At 44.0% G+C, this 19,255-nt stretch overlaps 1 protein-coding gene across 1 annotated transcript in view; it reads left to right on the forward strand.

Moving 5' to 3' along the window:
• LOC148506510 (HLA class II histocompatibility antigen, DM beta chain-like) overlaps positions 1 to 18,286 on the forward strand; it is a 45,158-nt gene extending 26,872 nt beyond the window's left edge. The window contains exons 2-6 of the mRNA XM_088446527.1: positions 10,259 to 10,546; positions 13,199 to 13,477; positions 14,407 to 14,520; positions 16,558 to 16,627; positions 17,592 to 18,286. Coding sequence (XP_088302653.1) covers positions 10,259 to 10,546; positions 13,199 to 13,477; positions 14,407 to 14,520; positions 16,558 to 16,595 — 719 coding nt within the window. The 3' untranslated portion in view covers positions 16,596 to 16,627; positions 17,592 to 18,286. The remainder of the gene's footprint in view (positions 1 to 10,258; positions 10,547 to 13,198; positions 13,478 to 14,406; positions 14,521 to 16,557; positions 16,628 to 17,591) is intronic.
• Positions 18,287 to 19,255: the final 969 nt, after the last annotated feature.

Here is a 19,255-nt window from a genome sequence, read left to right on the forward strand (position 1 = left end):
CAGACAGCGCATATTTACCTATACATACTGATATACAGCAATATATACTACTCTGCGACAGGTACAGACAGCGCATATTATTTACCTATACATACTGATATACAGCACTATATACTACTCTGCGACAGGTACAGACAGCGTATATTTACCTATACATACTGATATACAGCAATATATACTACTCTGCGACAGGTACAGACAGCGTATATTTACCTATACATACTGATATACAGCACTATATACTACTCTGCTACAGGTACAGACAGCGTATATTTACCTATACATACTGATATACAGCACTATATACTACTCTGCTACAGGTACAGACAGCGCATATTTACCTATACATACTGATATACAGCAATATATACTACTCTGCGACAGGTACAGACAGCGCATATTTACCTATACATACTGATATACAGCACTATATACTACTCTGCGACAGGTACAGACAGCGCATATTTACCTATACATACTGATATACAGCACTATATACTACTCTGCGACAGGTACAGACAGCGTATATTTACCTATACATACTGATATACAGCACTATATACTACTCTGCGACAGGTACAGACAGCGTATATTTACCTATACATACTGATATACAGCACTATATACTACTCTGCGACAGGTACAGACAGCGCATATTTACCTATGCATACTGATATACAGCACTATATACTACTCTGCGACAGGTACAGACAGCGTATATTTACCTATACATACTGATATACAGCACTATATACTACTCTGCGACAGGTACAGACAGCGTATATTTACCTATACATACTGATATACAGCACTATATACTACTCTGCGACAGGTACAGACAGCGCATATTTACCTATACATACTGATATACAGCACTATATACTACTCTGCGACAGGTACAGACAGCGCATATTTACCTATACATACTGATATACAGCACTATATACTACTCTGCGACAGGTACAGACAGCGCATATTTACCTATACATACTGATATACAGCACTATATACTACTCTGCGACAGGTACAGACAGCGCATATTTACCTATACATACTGATATACAGCAATATATACTACTCTGCGACAGGTACAGACAGCGTATATTTACCTATACATACTGATATACAGCACTATATACTACTCTGCTACAGGTACAGACAGCGCATATTTACCTATACATACTGATATACAGCAATATATACTACTCTGCGACAGGTACAGACAGCGTATATTTACCTATACATACTGATATACAGCAATATATACTACTCTGCGACAGGTACAGACAGCGCATATTTACCTATACATACTGATATACAGCACTATATACTACTCTGCGACAGGTACAGACAGCGTATATTTACCTATACATACTGATATACAGCACTATATACTACTCTGCGACAGGTACAGACAGCGCATATTTACCTATACATACTGATATACAGCAATATATACTATTCTGCGACAGGTACAGACAGCGCATATTTACCTATACATACTGATATACAGCACTATATACTACTCTGCTACAGGTACAGACAGCGCATATTTACCTATACATACTGATATACAGCACTATATACTACTCTGCGACAGGTACAGACAGCGCATATTTACCTATACATACTGATATACAGCAATATATACTACTCTGCGACAGGTACAGACAGCGTATATTTACCTATACATACTGATATACAGCACTATATACTACTCTGCGACAGGTACAGACAGCGTATATTTACCTATATATACTGATATACAGCAATATATACTACTCTGCGACAGGTACAGACAGCGCATATTTACCTATACATACTGATATACAGCACTATATACTACTCTGCGACAGGTACAGACAGCGCATATTTACCTATACATACTGATATACTGCACTAGATACTACTCTGCGACAGGTACAGACAGCGTATATTTACCTATACATACTGATATACAGCACTATATACTACTCTGCGACAGGTACAGACAGCGTATATTTACCTATACATACTGATATACAGCACTATATACTACTCTGCTACAGGTACAGACAGCGCATATTTACCTATACATACTGATATACAGCACTATATACTACTCTGCGACAGGTACAGACAGCGCATATTTACCTATACATACTGATATACAGCACTATATACTACTCTGCGACAGGTACAGACAGGGCATATTTACCTATACATACTGATATACAGCAATATATACTACTCTGCGACAGGTACAGACAGCGTATATTTACCTATACATACTGATATACAGCACTATATACTACTCTGCGACAGGTACAGACAGCGCATATTTACCTATACATACTGATATACAGCACTATATACTACTCTGCGACAGGTACAGACAGCGCATATTTACCTATACATACTGATATACAGCACTATATACTACTCTGCTACAGGTACAGACAGCGCATATTTATCTATACATACTGATATACAGCAATATATACTACTCTGCGACAGGTACAGACAGCGCATATTTACCTATACATACTGATATACAGCAATATATACTACTCTGCTACAGGTACAGACAGCGCATATTTGCCTATACATACTGATATACAGCAATATATACTACTCTGCGACAGGTACAGACAGCGCATATTTACCTATACATACTGATATACAGCACTATATACTACTCTGCTACAGGTACAGACAGCGCATATTTACCTATACATACTGATATACAGCACTATATACTACTCTGCGACAGGTACAGACAGCGCATATTTACCTATACATACTGATATACAGCAATATATACTACTCTGCGACAGGTACAGACAGCGTATATTTACCTATACATACTGATATACAGCAATATATACTACTCTGCGACAGGTACAGACAGCGCATATTTACCTATACATACTGATATACAGCAATATATACTACTCTGCTACAGGTACAGACAGCGTATATTTACCTATACATACTGATATACAGCAATATATACTACTCTGCGACAGGTACAGACAGCGCATATTTTTACCTATACATACTGATATACAGCACTATATACTACTCTGCTACAGGTACAGACAGCGCATATTTACCTATACATACTGATATACAGCACTATATACTACTCTGCTACAGGTACAGACAGCGCATATTTACCTATACATACTGATATACAGCACTATATACTACTCTGCTACAGGTACAGACAGCGCATATTTACCTATACATACTGATATACAGCACTATATACTACTCTGCTACAGGTACAGACAGCGTATATTTACCTATACATACTGATATACAGCACTATATACTACTCTGCGACAGGTACAGACAGCGTATATTTACCTATACATACTGATATACAGCACTATATACTACTCTGCTACAGGTACAGACAGCGCATATTTACCTATACATACTGATATACAGCACTATATACTACTCTGCGACAGGTACAGACAGCGCATATTTACCTATACATACTGATATACAGCACTATATACTACTCTGCTACAGGTACAGACAGCGTATATTTACCTATACATACTGATATACAGCACTATATACTACTCTGCGACAGGTACAGACAGCGCATATTTACCTATACATACTGATATACAGCAATATATACTACTCTGCGACAGGTACAGACAGCGTATATTTACCTATACATACTGATATACAGCACTATACTACTCTGCGACAGGTACAGACAGCGCATATTTACCTATACATACTGATATACAGCACTATATACTACACTGCGACAGGTACAGACAGCGCATATTTACCTATACATACTGATATACAGCAATATATACTACTCTGCGACAGGTACAGACAGCGTATATTTACCTATACATACTGATATACAGCACTATACTACTCTGCGACAGGTACAGACAGCGCATATTTACCTATACATACTGATATACAGCACTATATACTACTCTGCGACAGGTACAGACAGCGTATATTTACCTATACATACTGATATACAGCACTATATACTACACTGCGACAGGTACAGACAGCGCATATTTACCTATACATACTGATATACAGCACTATATACTACTCTGCGACAGGTACAGACAGCGCATATTTACCTATACATACTGATATACAGCACTATATACTACTCTGCGACAGGTACAGACAGCGTATATTTACCTATACATACTGATATACAGCAATATACTACTCTGCGACAGGTACAGACAGCGTATATTTACCTATACATACTGATATACAGCACTATATACTACTCTGCGACAGGTACAGACAGCGCATATTTACCTATACATACTGATATACAGCAATATATACTACTCTGCGACAGGTACAGACAGCGCATATTTACCTATACATACTGATATACAGCACTATATACTACTCTGCGACAGGTACAGACAGCGCATATTTACCTATACATACTGATATACAGCACTATATACTACTCTGCGACAGGTACAGACAGCGCATATTTACCTATACATACTGATATACAGCAATATATACTACTCTGCTACAGGTACAGACAGCGCATATTTACCTATACATACTGATATACAGCACTATATACTACTCTGCGACAGGTACAGACAGCGCATATTTACCTATACATACTGATATACAGCAATATATACTACTCTGCGACAGGTACAGACAGCGCATATTTACCTATACATACTGATATACAGCACTATATACTACTCTGCGACAGGTACAGACAGCGTATATTTACCTATACATACTGATATACAGCACTATATACTACTCTGCGACAGGTACAGACAGCGCATATTTACCTATACATACTGATATACTGCAATATATACTACTCTGCGACAGGTACAGACAGCGCATATTTACCTATACATACTGATATACAGCAATATATACTACTCTGCGACAGGTACAGACAGCGCATATTTACCTATACATACTGATATACAGCACTATATACTACTCTGCGACAGGTACAGACAGCGCATATTTACCTATACATACTGATATGTGCTACAGGCAACTAGACAGTCTGCACTTTCCGGCTGCTGCAATATAATGACTTTATTTTTGTTATTGATCCATGAATGAAAAGGACATAAAGGAGTAAACTCAAATTAGCTGTTCTAAAATCTCGGTTTACTGCGGCTTACTTTAAATCACTTGCCGTGTGTATGCGCTCTTACGCTAGTCATGCTATTCAATTCTAAATGCTTATGCCTGAATTCATGCAGTAATAGATACACTTCCCAACTCTCCCTGACATAGTAGTAATCTCCCTGATTGCACCTTACCCCCATTATGAAGCTGTTATATACTTGGGGGGGGAAAAAAATCAGAGAGATATATACATTCAAATGGGATCATCAGAGCCATTTCCCTGCATTGGTTATAAGGCACAATGGGTCTGATTCAGAGCCGGACGCTATGTGCGCTCGCTCGTTCAGAAAAAGGGGGTGGCTATTTAAATTAACCGTTCGCTCTTTGCGGTCTGTTGACGCCTACATGTCTGAACGAGCGAACAAAACATGCGGACCTTTTTTTGTACAAAACGCCCCCTGGCCGCTCGCATCATATGTCATGTCCGCTATTTATTAGATTAATCGAGTACATCGAACAGCATATGAACTGCTCGCTATTCTTGTGGCTGGTTTTTCCTACCGCAATCTTGCGAGCAGTTCTGGCTAAAATACAACCCAGTGACGTGGTCAATGACGCTGCTTTATTAATTATGCACACCCTTAAAACGCCCGTTTTGACCTTTAAGCACGCCTGCATTCTGATTTCCACTCCCCGTTTTCAAGCACCTTCCCCTATTACCACCCACATACGCCTCATCCTGTCACTCAAATTAGCAGGCATTCGCTATATTGGGAGCAATCGAATTCTGGCCGCACACTGACTGGTTCGCGCATGCGTACTAAAACCCATACGCATGCGCAGTTGTGCGAACATCGCTCGGAATGAACGAGCGGCCGCTTACGAGCGGCTCTGAATGAGACCCAATGATCCCTATGGCTACAGGCATTTTCATATAAGGTTCCTCGTGGACACTTAATGGAACCACTTGTAAAACACAATACATGAGCAAGAACTGAAAAGTATCAGGACCTCATTCAGAGTCTCTCGCTAGCGCTGTGGCTCGCAAGCGGCCCGATGGTTTGCGTACGCGCATGCGCACGCTTCGTTCTGCGCATGTGCGAACTACTCTGTGCGATCGCAGGCCGCTCGCTCGCCCAGCAAAGACAGCCCAGTGAAATGAGTGACAGGAGAGACCGTTTGTGGGTGGTAACAGGGGCAGGACAATAATAACAGGGGAGTGGAGGTGCAAACGCAGGCGTGGCTGAGTGTTTCAATGCCGTTTTAGAGGCGTGCATAGTTAACACGCAGCGTCATAGTACACGTCACATGCTTGTTTTTTACACTGAAGTCCTCGCAGTGCTTGCGGTAGGGTAAGGCAACCACAAGCTCTGCGATCGCTTCTGATTGTCCTCGATGTACCAATGTTTTAATTCCTGGAGATGACGTGTGCTGGTGGGCGGCTCTGACAGTGCGATTGGGCATACGCTGGCCGCTCGTTAAGACATGGTCGGCGTGCTTATGCCTTGGCGAGCGATTGCTTCCCGTTGCGTCACTTTGACAAATTTGCATGTAGCAGTACACACCCACTTTACCACCGCGCTCATAGGTGTTACTTTCACACTCTTCCTGAAATGCTTTTTCACAAGTAGGCAGGTATGGGTAATATAATATTGCCTGGTGTTATCTGCGTTCAGTGTGGGAGTGTGAAAAAAAGAAAAGTGTGGAAATCACCCTGTACCCCCCAAAAAGTGACAACGAACATTGGATAACAGTATTATAAACATCTATTACAGGCCATAAGCAAAGTATTTGGGTCTCTTAAAATGGTTGATTTTGCTTTTTTTTTCTAACAGTGAAAATATGATAGAAATAAATTGTTTATCAGCAATTTAAAGACTGCAGATGATTTTAGGCTCTAAGGTATTTTTTCTGTCATTTAAGCCACTTTGAAAAGTTTGTCAAATAACATCTATAGCTCCAGCCTGCAGGCTTAAAATAACTGTCCCATCAACACTACACCCCCATATACCTGTCCCATCAACATTACACCCCCATATACCTGTCCCAATAAAACTACACCCCCATATACCTGTCCAATCAACACTACACCCCCGTATACCTGTCCCATCAACACTACACCCCCATATACCTGTCCCAATAATACTACACCCCCATATACCTGTCCAATCAACACTACACCCCCGTATACCTGTCCCATCAACACTACACCCCCATATACCTGTCCCAATAATACTACACCCCCATATACCTGTCCAATCAACACTACACACCCGTATACGTGTCCCATCAACACTACACCCCCATATACCTGTCCCAATTATACTACACTCCCATATACACTACACCCTCGTGTACCTGTCCCATCAAGACTAAACCCCCGTATATCTGTCCCATCAACACTACACCACCATATACCTGTCCCAATAATACTACACCCCCATATACCTGTCCCATCAACACTACACCATTGTACATGTGTCCCATCAACACTACATCCCCATATACATGTCCCAATAATACTACACCCCCATATGCCTGTCCCATTAACACTACACCACCATATACCTGTCCCAATAATACTACACCCCCATATACCTGTCCCATCAACACTACACCATTGTACACGTGTCCCATCAACACTACACTCCCATATACCTGTCCCAATATTACTACACCTCCATATACCTGTCCCATCAACACTACACCCCCAGATACCTGTCCCAATAATACTACACCCTCATATCTGTCCCATCAACACTACACCCCCATATACCTGTCCCAATAACACTGTACCTCCATATACCTGTCCCATCAATATTACACCACCATATACCTGTCCCATCAACACGACACCCCCATATACCTGTCCCAATAACACTAGACCCCCATATACCTGTCCCAATAACACTACACCCCCATATACCTGTCCCATCAACACTACACCCCCATATACCTGTCCCATCAACACTACACCCCCATATACCTGTCCCATCAACACTACACCCCCATATACCTGTCCCATCAACACTACACCCCATATACCTGTCCCATTAACAATGTACCTCCATATACCTGTCCCAATAACACTACACCCCCATTTACCTGTCCCATCAATACTACACCCCATATACCTGTCCCATCAACACTACACCCCCATATACCTGTCCAATCAACACTACACACCCGTATACGTGTCCAATCAACACTACACACCCGTATACGTGTCCCATCAACACTACACCTCCATATACCTGTCCCAATAATACTACACCCCCATATACCTGTCCAATCAACACTACACCCTCGTGTACCTGTACCATCAACACTACACCCCCATATACCTGTCCCAATAATACTACACCTCCATATTCCTGTCCCATCAACACTACACCATTGTACATGTGTCCCATCAACACTACACACCCATATACCTGCCCCAATAATACTACACCCCCATATACCTGTCCCATCAACACTACACCCCCAGATACCTGTCCCAATAATACTACACCCCCATATACCTGTCCCATCGACACTACACCCCCATATACCTGTCCCAATAACATTGTACCTCAATATACCTGTCCCATCAATATTACACCACCATATACCTGTCCCATCAACACTACACCCCCATATACCTGTCCCAATAACAATGTACCCCCATATACCTGTCCCAATAACACTACACCCCCATATACCTGTCCCATCAATACTACACCCCATATACCTGTCCCATCAACACTACACCCCCGTATATCTGTCCCATCAACACTACACCCCCATATACCTGTCCCAATAATACTACACCCCATATACCTGTCCCATCAACACTACACCATTGTACAAGTGTCCCTTCAACACTACACCCCCATATACCTGTCCCAATAACAATATACCCCCATATACCTGTCCCAATAACACTACACCCCCATATACCTGTCCCATCAACACTACACCCCCATATACCTGTCCCACCAACACTACAACCCCATATACCTGTCCCATCAACACTACACCCCCATATACCTGTCCCAATAATGTACCCCCATATACCTGTCCCAATAACACTACACCCCCATATACCTGTCCCATCAATACTACACCCCATATACCTGGCCCATCAACACTACACCCCCGTATATCTGTCCCATCAACACTACACCCCCATATACCTGTCCCAATAATACTACACCCCATATACCTGTCCCATCAACACTACACCATTGTACAAGTGTCCCTTCAACACTACACCCCCATATACCTGTCCCAATAACAATATACCCCCATATACCTGTCCCAATAACACTACACCCCCATATACCTGTCCCATCAATACTACATCCCATATACCTGTCCCATCAACACTACACCCCCGTATATCTGTCCCATCAACACTACACCCCCATATACCTGTCCCAATAATACTACACCCCATATACCTGTCCCATCAACACTACACCCTCGTGTACCTGTACCATCAACACTACACCCCCATATACCTGTCCCAATAATACTACACCTCCATATTCCTGTCCCATCAACACTACACCATTGTACATGTGTCCCATCAACACTACACCCCCATATACCTGTCCCACCAACACTACACCCTCATGTACCTGTCCCATCAACACTACACCCCCATATACCTGTCCCAATAACAATGTACCTCCATATACCTGTCCCAATAACACTACACCCCCATTTACCTGTCCCATCAATACTACACCCCATATACCTGTCCCATCAACACTACACTCCCATATACCTGTCCCATCAACACTACATCCCCATATACCTGTCCCAATAACAATGTACCTCCATATACCTGTCCCAATAACGCTACACCCCAATATACCTGTCCCATCAATACTACACCCCATATACCCGTCCCACATTATTTAACACATTATTCTGTGTTCTGCAGAATATCAACACGAAAAAACCATTAATTAATGGCTAAATATTGTTAATCGATAAAGTAGAACAGGGCCACCTAGAGGCCAAAGTAACAATATCACCCAGTGATGTCTCATAGAGCATTTCATGGAGTGTGGAATTCCCCTGTGCTCTTTGAGCAATAGTCCTATAAGGTTACATGATCTTTCAGATGAGTAACTGTCACTTCTTTCTGCAGGCTATGTGATGCAGGAAACCTCCATGTGCACCTATGGGGATAATAAGCAAGGGAACATTACATTCCAGTATTTTATTACATTCAATCGCCAACTACTGGCGGAATATGATGACGATTATAATGAATTTCTTCCGTGTGATAACTGCCTCAACGTTCTAAACAGCACATCCGTGATACTCTGCAACCTGCTCAATGTCTATACACCTATGAAAGAATATGTGAAGAATGAACAAAAAAGATGCAAAGAGGAGGTGAGGACATTCTGGGACAGCACAGTGGAAAGGAGAGGTGAGTGATAGGGGACAGTGTACATGGTGCCCACATAGGGGCAGGGAGGAGGTGAGGATATTCTGGGACAGCACAGTGGAAAGGAGAGGTGAGTGATAGGGGACAGTGTACATGGTGCCCACACAGGGGCAGGGAGGAGGTGAGGACATTCTGCGACAGCACAGTGGAAAGGAGAGGTGAGTGATAGGGGACAGTGTACATGGTGCCCACATAGGGGCAGGGAGGATGTGAGGACATTCTGGGACAGCACAGTGGAAAGGAGAGGTGAGTGAGAGGGCAGTGTACATGGTGCCCACATAGGGACAGGGAGGAGGGGAGGACATTCTGGGACAGCACAGTGGAAAGGACAGGTGAGTGATAGAGGACAGTGTACATGGTGCCCACGTAGGGGCAGGGAGGAGGTGAGGACATTCTGGGCCAGCACAGTGGAAAGGAGAGGTGAATGAGAGGGGACAGTGTACATGGTGCCCACATAGGGGCAGGGAGGAGGGGAGGACATTCTGGGACAGCACAGTGGAAAGGAGAGGTGAGTGATAGGGGACAGTGTACATGGTGCCCACATAGGGGCAGGCAGGAGGTGAGGACATTCAGGGACAGGACAGTAGAAAGGAGAGGTGAGTGATATGGGACAGTGTACATGGTGCCCACATAGGGGCAGGGAGGAGGTGAGGGCATTCTGGGACAGCACAGTGGAAAGGAGAGGTGAGTGATAGGGGACAGTGTACATGATGCCCACGTAGGGGCAGAGAGGAGGTGAGGACATTCTGGGATAGCACAGTGGAAAGGAGACGTGAGTGAGAGGGGACAGTGTACATGGTGCCCACATAGGGGCAGGGAGGAAGGGACGACATTCTGGGACAGCACAGTGGAAAGGAGAGGTGAGTGATAGTGGACAGTGTACATGGTGCCCACATAGGGGCAGGGAGGAGGTGAGTACATTCTGGGACAGCACAGTGGAAAGGAGAGGTGAGTGAGAGGGCACAGTGTACATGGTGCCCACATAGGGGCAGGGAGCAGGTGAGGACATTCTGGGACAGCACAGTGGAAAGGAGAGGTGAGTGATAGGGGACAGTGTACATGGTGCCCATATAGGGGCAGGGAGGAGGTGAGCACATTCTGGGACAGCACAGTGGAAAGGAGAGGTGAGTGAGAGGGGACAGTGTACATGGTGCCCACATAGGGGCAGGCAGGAGGTGAATACATTCTGGGACAGCACAGTGGAAAGGAGAGGTGAGTGAGAGGGCACAGTGTACATGGTGCCCACATAGGGGCAGGGTGCAGGTGAGGACATTCTGGGACAGCACAGTGGAAAGGAGAGGTGAATGATAGGGGACAGTGTACATGGTGCCCATATAGGGGCAGGGAGGAGGTGAGGACATTCTGGGACAGCACAGTGGAAAGGAGAGGTGAGTGAGAGGGGACATTGTACATGATGCCCACATAGGGGCAGGGAGGAAGGGACGACATTCTGGGACAGCACAGTAGAAAGGAGAGGTGAGTGATAGAGGACAGTGTACATGGTGCCCACATAGGGGCAGGGAGGAGGTGAGGAAATTCTGGGACAGCACACTGGAAAGGAGAGGTGAGTGAGAGGGGACAGTGTACATGGTGCCCACATAGGGGCAGGGAGGAGGTGAGGACATTCTTGGACAGCACAGGGGAAAGGAGAGGTGAGTGAGAGGGGACAGTGTACATGGTGCCCACATAGAAAGCATATTTTCTGGACTCACCTCATGGGCGCTTTTGGGTGATTTGACTACACACGTGGATGGAATAAAAATGAACAATTTTATTTGGTGGTCAATCCAGATGATTGGATGATTAGGTACCCGGTCATACGGCCACACACCCATCTTGATGCTGTCATAGACTGACAAATAAAAGGGACATGTTAAGTGGTCCACATACACAAGGCAATATAGGGTCAGACAACATTTGTGGCTTGGAGAAGGAATGCAGCCAATTACAGGGTAGACATAGGGGGAAAATCACTTGCAGAATATTTAGGAAGGCCCTGAAATGTCAGTGAAGCATGTCCAACACCAGCATGTAGGTCCCCAACCTCCTCTCATTGTGCCTACTAGGGATCAGGACTCTCAATAAAAGTTTACTTGCTGTTTGGGTTTACTTGACAAAATGGTCATCACAATAATGGACACTTTATTTTAAGTGTGTTTTGCTTCCTAGCAAAATCTCTTGGTGTTTGGGGTTTTGTTTTGTATTTAAGTGGCTATCATATCAAAGACACATAGGACTTTCTCATGCTTTGAGTTAAGGTTGTTTATCAATATGTTCTAACAGCCCTAAATACACCAAAACAACATATGAATCAAATAAAGTATGTACAGTATAGAAAGGAAATTCTGCCCCATGCTGGATTCCAAATGCCAGATAAGTTCCAGGCCTGTAGTTGTAGAAGACAGGGGAAAAAACCTAGACCTTAATATTGCATCAAACTTAAAATATATTCATTAATTACATTTTATTTGCTCTGAGAGAGTGCTGTAAGGGGAGAAATAATGTAATTTACATTATTATGTAACGTAATACATTGCCACAAATTGTTCTGAAAATAAATGATTACTCACTCTCAAGTCTCTAGCCCCACACTTTCTGCCTTTCGCTAATATCTCATTTTTTCTCCCCCTGTAGTCAAACCGACCATGGAAGTCTTCTCCCCGGTAAAAGTGAATGTGGAAAGCCTGCCGGTACTGATATGCTATGTGTGGGGCTTTTACCCCCAAGATATCATTGTAACTTGGATCAAAAATGATGAAGCCGCGCTCAAGAACTATACAGCAGGGGTGCGGGTCAGAGACTGGACCTACCAGATCATGGCCAAGCTAGACTTGAGAGACTCCCATCCCGGTGACAACTACACATGTGTGGTAGAGCATGTTAGCCTGGACGAGCCAATGGTGAAGAGTTGGCGTGAGTGAGGGGATTGGGTTGTACCAGTATCAAAGCCTTTGCCTTTATTTCCCCCATCGCCATGTATACCGATTTTAGGAAGACTACGCTTGTGCAAAAGTGCGTTAATTGTAGTTTCCATCTTTACATTTTTGAAGAGCGTTACAGTGCAGACACCATGTTGCTCCTTCAGGGAGGCTTTGCTTCCTTTATCAAAATGGATGTCGAGGCTAGTACTGCATAAGCACGATGCCATCTTGTCTACTGTGTTAGAATTCCACAGTGGGCTCCTGAGAGACCTGCGATTACCTGCCTTCCAACGTGTTTGGTGATCCTGCACCCACTACCTGCAGGACACCCTACACCACTCAAGCTCCACTCCATGAGATGTTCACAGCTGATAATTGGATTGCCCCCAGTATGTGTCTGTGAGACACTAGATTTCTGTAATGGCATGACTATTAGGGCAGTGGAATCTGGACCAGACAGTTACAGAGAGACATCGGAGGGAGAGAGTAATAAAATGGTAGTGGGGTCACTGTGCACCTTTGTACAGAGAATTTCAATGAACTGGTGGAACAACTTTAACAGCCTTTTACATCTCTTTAGAACTCTGTGGTATCTCTATGTGACCTAATAACGTTTGATGTTGACCACAATGCTGTATCTATTGCTTTAAGTGTCTTCTGACTTTTACTGACAGATGCAGTGTTGTGTTTTTTTCTTTTCTTTTTTAGGCTAAATGACAGCCATGCTCTGGACACCATGTGTTATTCCCACAATCCTCTCTGTGATAGTTGTGCAGCTAATGGTACCTAATCCGCCATTTGTTTGTAACAAAAAAAGCTCCATCTGCCTGTTCCTGTGTCTCTCCAACTTTATCGAGTCACCACATGAGGGGCCTATAATAACCAATAATCTCACCCATCCTCTCTTGTTCCTTCCTACAGAAGCTGGTTTGACCTCCAGTCAGATAATTAAGATCGGTGTCTCCACAGCGGCCTTCGGTGTAGGACTCGTCCTTCTCATCATAGGGGTCGTATGCTGGAAGAATGCCAAGAAAAGTAAGAAAATATAACTTGGATATAGGGAAGATATAGTTTATTTTCCATCTATTTATGTGGGAGATGTGCAAGTCTGTCCTCAGCGGAAAGTGAACCCCCCCGCCTGATCACAGTGGAGGCGGCCACTTTGTTGGCTGAACTAATATCCATGGGAATGAGCCGTTGACTCTAAGAGGATTTCATCATGCTTGATCCAAGTGGGCTAAAGGTCCTGTGAAGGTCCTCCCATACTGAACATTGACTTTTGGATTCTATCTGTTTTATTAGCTGAGGTTCCATTGCCACATTGCACTAACATTTGCTTCTAGGCTGGTGACTAATCACAGCGCTCTCTGGGTGTTTGTGTTATTCCTATCAGCTATGAGGAGCCTAACAACAGACAGACTGCTTGCAGTTATTACTACACATTGACCTAAAGGACGTTTTCTATATGTGGGTGCACACAAGCCTATTGACTGATTCATTAGCAGTAGCGTCTGGGTATTTTTTCAACGTTCATTACTGGACCTAAATGTGCTGTGCAATTCCGTTCATCTAAAATGCTAATGCAGCAGGAGATGTATGTAGATAACAGACACCTCCTTGCCGTATGTGCGCTGCGACTGAGGTTGTAGCTTGGGATCACCATCGCGACCATAGATTGCGATGGTTGCCCCTTGGCCAGGCTGAGGTAGCTGAAGTTTACCGCAGCCTGACCGGTTCCTGCCAGCTTGCCAGGTCAGGAAATCTGTGTTCACTGACACAGTCCCTGGTCACGTGCCTCCCGTCAAATGGGAGCGACGCCCCCATTTCTGGGAACACTTCCCAGGAACGCCCCCTTCTCCACCTCCCAAATGCTGCACCCTGTCTATGAGCGGACTAGTAGATGGAGGGCTGCACATGCACAGTACACATCCTGCGCAAGCGCAGTCCTCTAACAATCGGAGATGTGCACTAACCATCTGGTTAGCATACATCTCTCAATCAGGCCAACAGTCACACATTAGCGGCTGGTTGAATATTCTTCTTTTCCGTAAATTGATCCATTGACTCACTATTGAATTTTTGACCGTTCTCAGTTGGCTTCCTAAACACACAACAATTTGAAATCTTATATACAGATATACAGCAATGCAAATATTAAAATGTGTCTATGGCCAGATTAGAATTAGTACAATTTTGGGGGTAATCTACAGTATTTATTTACTAACACTCAGACATTACAATCATACCCATATTTCATTGAATTATTGATAATGCTGAAAACTGCGAACTTTTCGTAGGATACATCAAAACGTATATTCACTATAATTGTTCTATTTATTTATGTATGTCTAAATATTTAAGAGATATGTACAGAACTCTTTTAAAGAGACAAATAAAATAAACATTTTAATAAATAAAATAGTAAAAATAAAAAAATTGTCAAAGAGTGCCAAAGAAAAAAGAGTTTCCCTTCCTCCTACTGAGGGCCTGGCTCAGGGTTATACGCTGGTGCGCTTGCTCTTGCGACTGCGATAATAAGCAAATGCTAGTTTTAGCCTCCCCCAAGCACTGAGATGCCCACTTTCAATGTCTCTGCACACTGTGACACCGCAGACAAATCTTGTCGCCACCATCGGTGCACCACCACCACGTGCTCCATCGGGTGCATTTTCTCTCACTGAACATGGCCTCTGTGGTTCTGCATCTGGGCACACAGCTGTTTCACTAACACGACCGTGACACTCTCATAACACACCCATGAGACAGGCTTTTTTTTGGGGTTCATTCAGGCCACCTCCCAGTCACCGGCCAGGAACACCCATCATCTTACCACCCCATCTCTGATTACATCTGTCCCGATCGCAACACCATCATTGTGCTTACACTCTATGTAACGCATGCGCCATAGGGGTTTTCAGAACTTTTCGTGCATGCACGGCTGCAAATAATTACTCAACTACATGAACAATTGCATTGTGTTGGAATTGCGTGCGGCTCTGAGCCAGGCCCTAAAAACAGCATGTAATATACTGTGATGTTCATATTTTCATTATGTTCTTAATCTCTTTGCAGGTTATATCCCAATTCCAGGATACAATGACGTAAACTGACGTCTTTGAGGCAGATGGAGAGTCAGTGCCAGGTGAGAGGTAATGCTCGGTGGGATTTAACGTTGTTACTCTACGGTAACAGGGCCTATCTTTAGCTGGCAGCTCAGTAAACGAGTGCACTCTTGTTTGGCCAGGTTGGAAAGACCTCTGATCTTTAGACTAGAAGCAGACGATGAGGATCACCACTGGGTGGACTCAGGACCTGGTTCAGAGATGGCCGGTATTGCACAACAGCACAGAATCAGCTGTGCAATACCATCCAGCTAAAATACTAATGCTACAAAAGGCGCCTGAAGAGAAGCCTCCTGTCAGTATCTGCGATCCCAGCGCTGCCACCAAGGTCACAGCCTTGTAACAACATCACGATGTTCAGCGGCATCGGCCAGCTGCTTGCGAGGCCAGAGAGTCTGCATCCATGCCCACAGACCCTGGCCTCGGTACTCCCAGAAAACAGGGGGCGATGCACCCATTTCCAGGAATTAAGGCCATCCCCACCCCCCACACTGCCCCCTTTCCCCCAACACTTCTGCCTGTCAGTCAGGCAGGGGCTTGAGGGGACTATATGCGAGATCTCAGGACCCATTCTGCACATGCACACCCTGAGTGGGAGGATGGACCAGATCCGATGTTGGGTGGCCATAGAACATACTGGAATGCTCCCAATAGATAGAAGGCCAGGTATGGTAAGAAGAAGTATAGTCCTCAGCCTCTATTAGGGAAGCAGGCCAATGAAGACAGGCTGGAAGATCCGGAGCAGAGGACAGGCAGGTAGGTAACCATGGGAGTAGGGCTTATAGTTCTTATGATTATCTTGGAGCCCATCAAGTACTATATTCAGAGCCCCAATGAATTGCAGTTAAAGTAAATTCATAGAAACTGGCATGCAGCCGCTGTACAGAGAATAGAGGTGAATTTTGTCAGCAGACAACTTTAAATATTATTAATTATTGTATCCATTTGCAAATCATAATCTTTACATCTTTCACGACCGTACAGGTAAAAGAAGAGACTTTTATCTCGTCACTGGGAAAGATCTCCACGCAGGAAACTCCTAGGATCCCAAGTGATGGAAGACATTATATATTTACATTTCTATGGACAAACAACCAATGACGTGTAACAGACAAACACGTCATCCTGCAAGGACCTGGCCCTTTAAGGTCTGTCAGCTCAGAAAATGGGGCTCATTCTGATTTGGATGCCACAGCAACCGCGTTTAGCATCTGTTGCCATAGTCGCATCTGCTAATGCTGCTGTCAGCCCTTCCCCTGGTATACAGTCGTGGACCTGACCCAGCCCCATGCTCGGTGCACAATCTCTGGCAGAGTGTGGCCACCAATATGCGCAATAAAGCGTCCGGGTCTGAATATCTTTGTGCGCGTGTTTAGCCACCTTCCAGTTACCGCCCATGAACGCCCAATTTATCCCAGAGTCCATGCGGCTCAATCAGGCCGTGGGTCTCATGCGCTATGTGACTTTTTAGAGACTTAGACGCATGCGTACTTGCAAAAAGGTACAAATTAAGTGAACGTCGGCATTTCATCTGAATCAGAATGAGCCCCTAATCATCTGTAAATTACAATATTGATGTAATAATATATTCATAATTGGTGTATCTAATGACTGTTACATTCACGTTTGGTTTATGATAAGACTTCCTCTGTGCCCGTCAGTCTGTCAGTCCGTGCAGTACCTATACTTACAGCTGACATTAAAAGCATATTCTCCATTTGTGAAATTGTTCAGCTTTTTTTTTTTTCGTTACAAGGGCTTAAATGTCCAGAATAGATCCCATGCATGGCTGTAAGGGAAGAGTACCCTCTCTACGACTGTCCCCCTCCTCCGCCGCCACCTTCATCAGAAGCTTGTACATTCCAGTCTATTAGCATGTGGTTAGCACTGTTGCCTCACAGTGCTGGGGTCGTGGGTTGAGTTCGAACCAGCGTCCTGTCTGAAAAAGAAAGTGGTGTGCGGCGCTCACACAGTGATAGCATGACTTAGAAACTAGTGTGAAGGTTTTATACCCCACTGTTCAGACCCCACTACTAAATTCTAAGACATGCCATGACAATGTGAGCACCACACACCACTTTCTACAGTGCCGCAGTGAAGGCACTTACTCATGTGTACCGATTAGCGACTTGATGTAGAAACTCCTAGCTGCACAGCAGTGCCGACATTGCCACAAGTGTGCTGCATAAAACGCACAGTCAGTTTGTAATCCAGACACACCTCTTTCTGAGCTGAGACTTCTAGTTCAGTGATGGTTTTATACAGTGCCTGTAAAACCCAACTGTGTTCATTTCTAGGGGTATGTTATCACTGTGTGAGTGCAGCACATCATTGTAGAACAATGTCGCACGGACTGAGGTTCAGTCAGCCAATCAACGGGTGGTACTACAGACATTGTTTTCTCTTTTTTTGTTTACTCATGCACAGTACAGTTTAGGAAAAACATCTGGTGGATAGAAAGTTGTATTACACTCTTCGGCTTTTCCAGCGCTTCAGTGTGTTACGATGTGACTATATATGCCACAGCACAGCGCGACTAGCAGGGTGCGCTACATGGCGTATGGAGCAAAGATGTAGACATCTGTAAAACTCTTCTAAGCTCAAACAACCAAAGAGAAAAAAAACTATATTTCTAGACTTGGAAATAT

The sequence above is a fragment of the Taudactylus pleione genome, unplaced genomic scaffold (assembly GCF_031769625.1).
Source record: "Taudactylus pleione unplaced genomic scaffold, aTauple2 ptg000400l, whole genome shotgun sequence".
Lineage (NCBI taxonomy): Eukaryota > Metazoa > Chordata > Amphibia > Anura > Myobatrachidae > Taudactylus > Taudactylus pleione.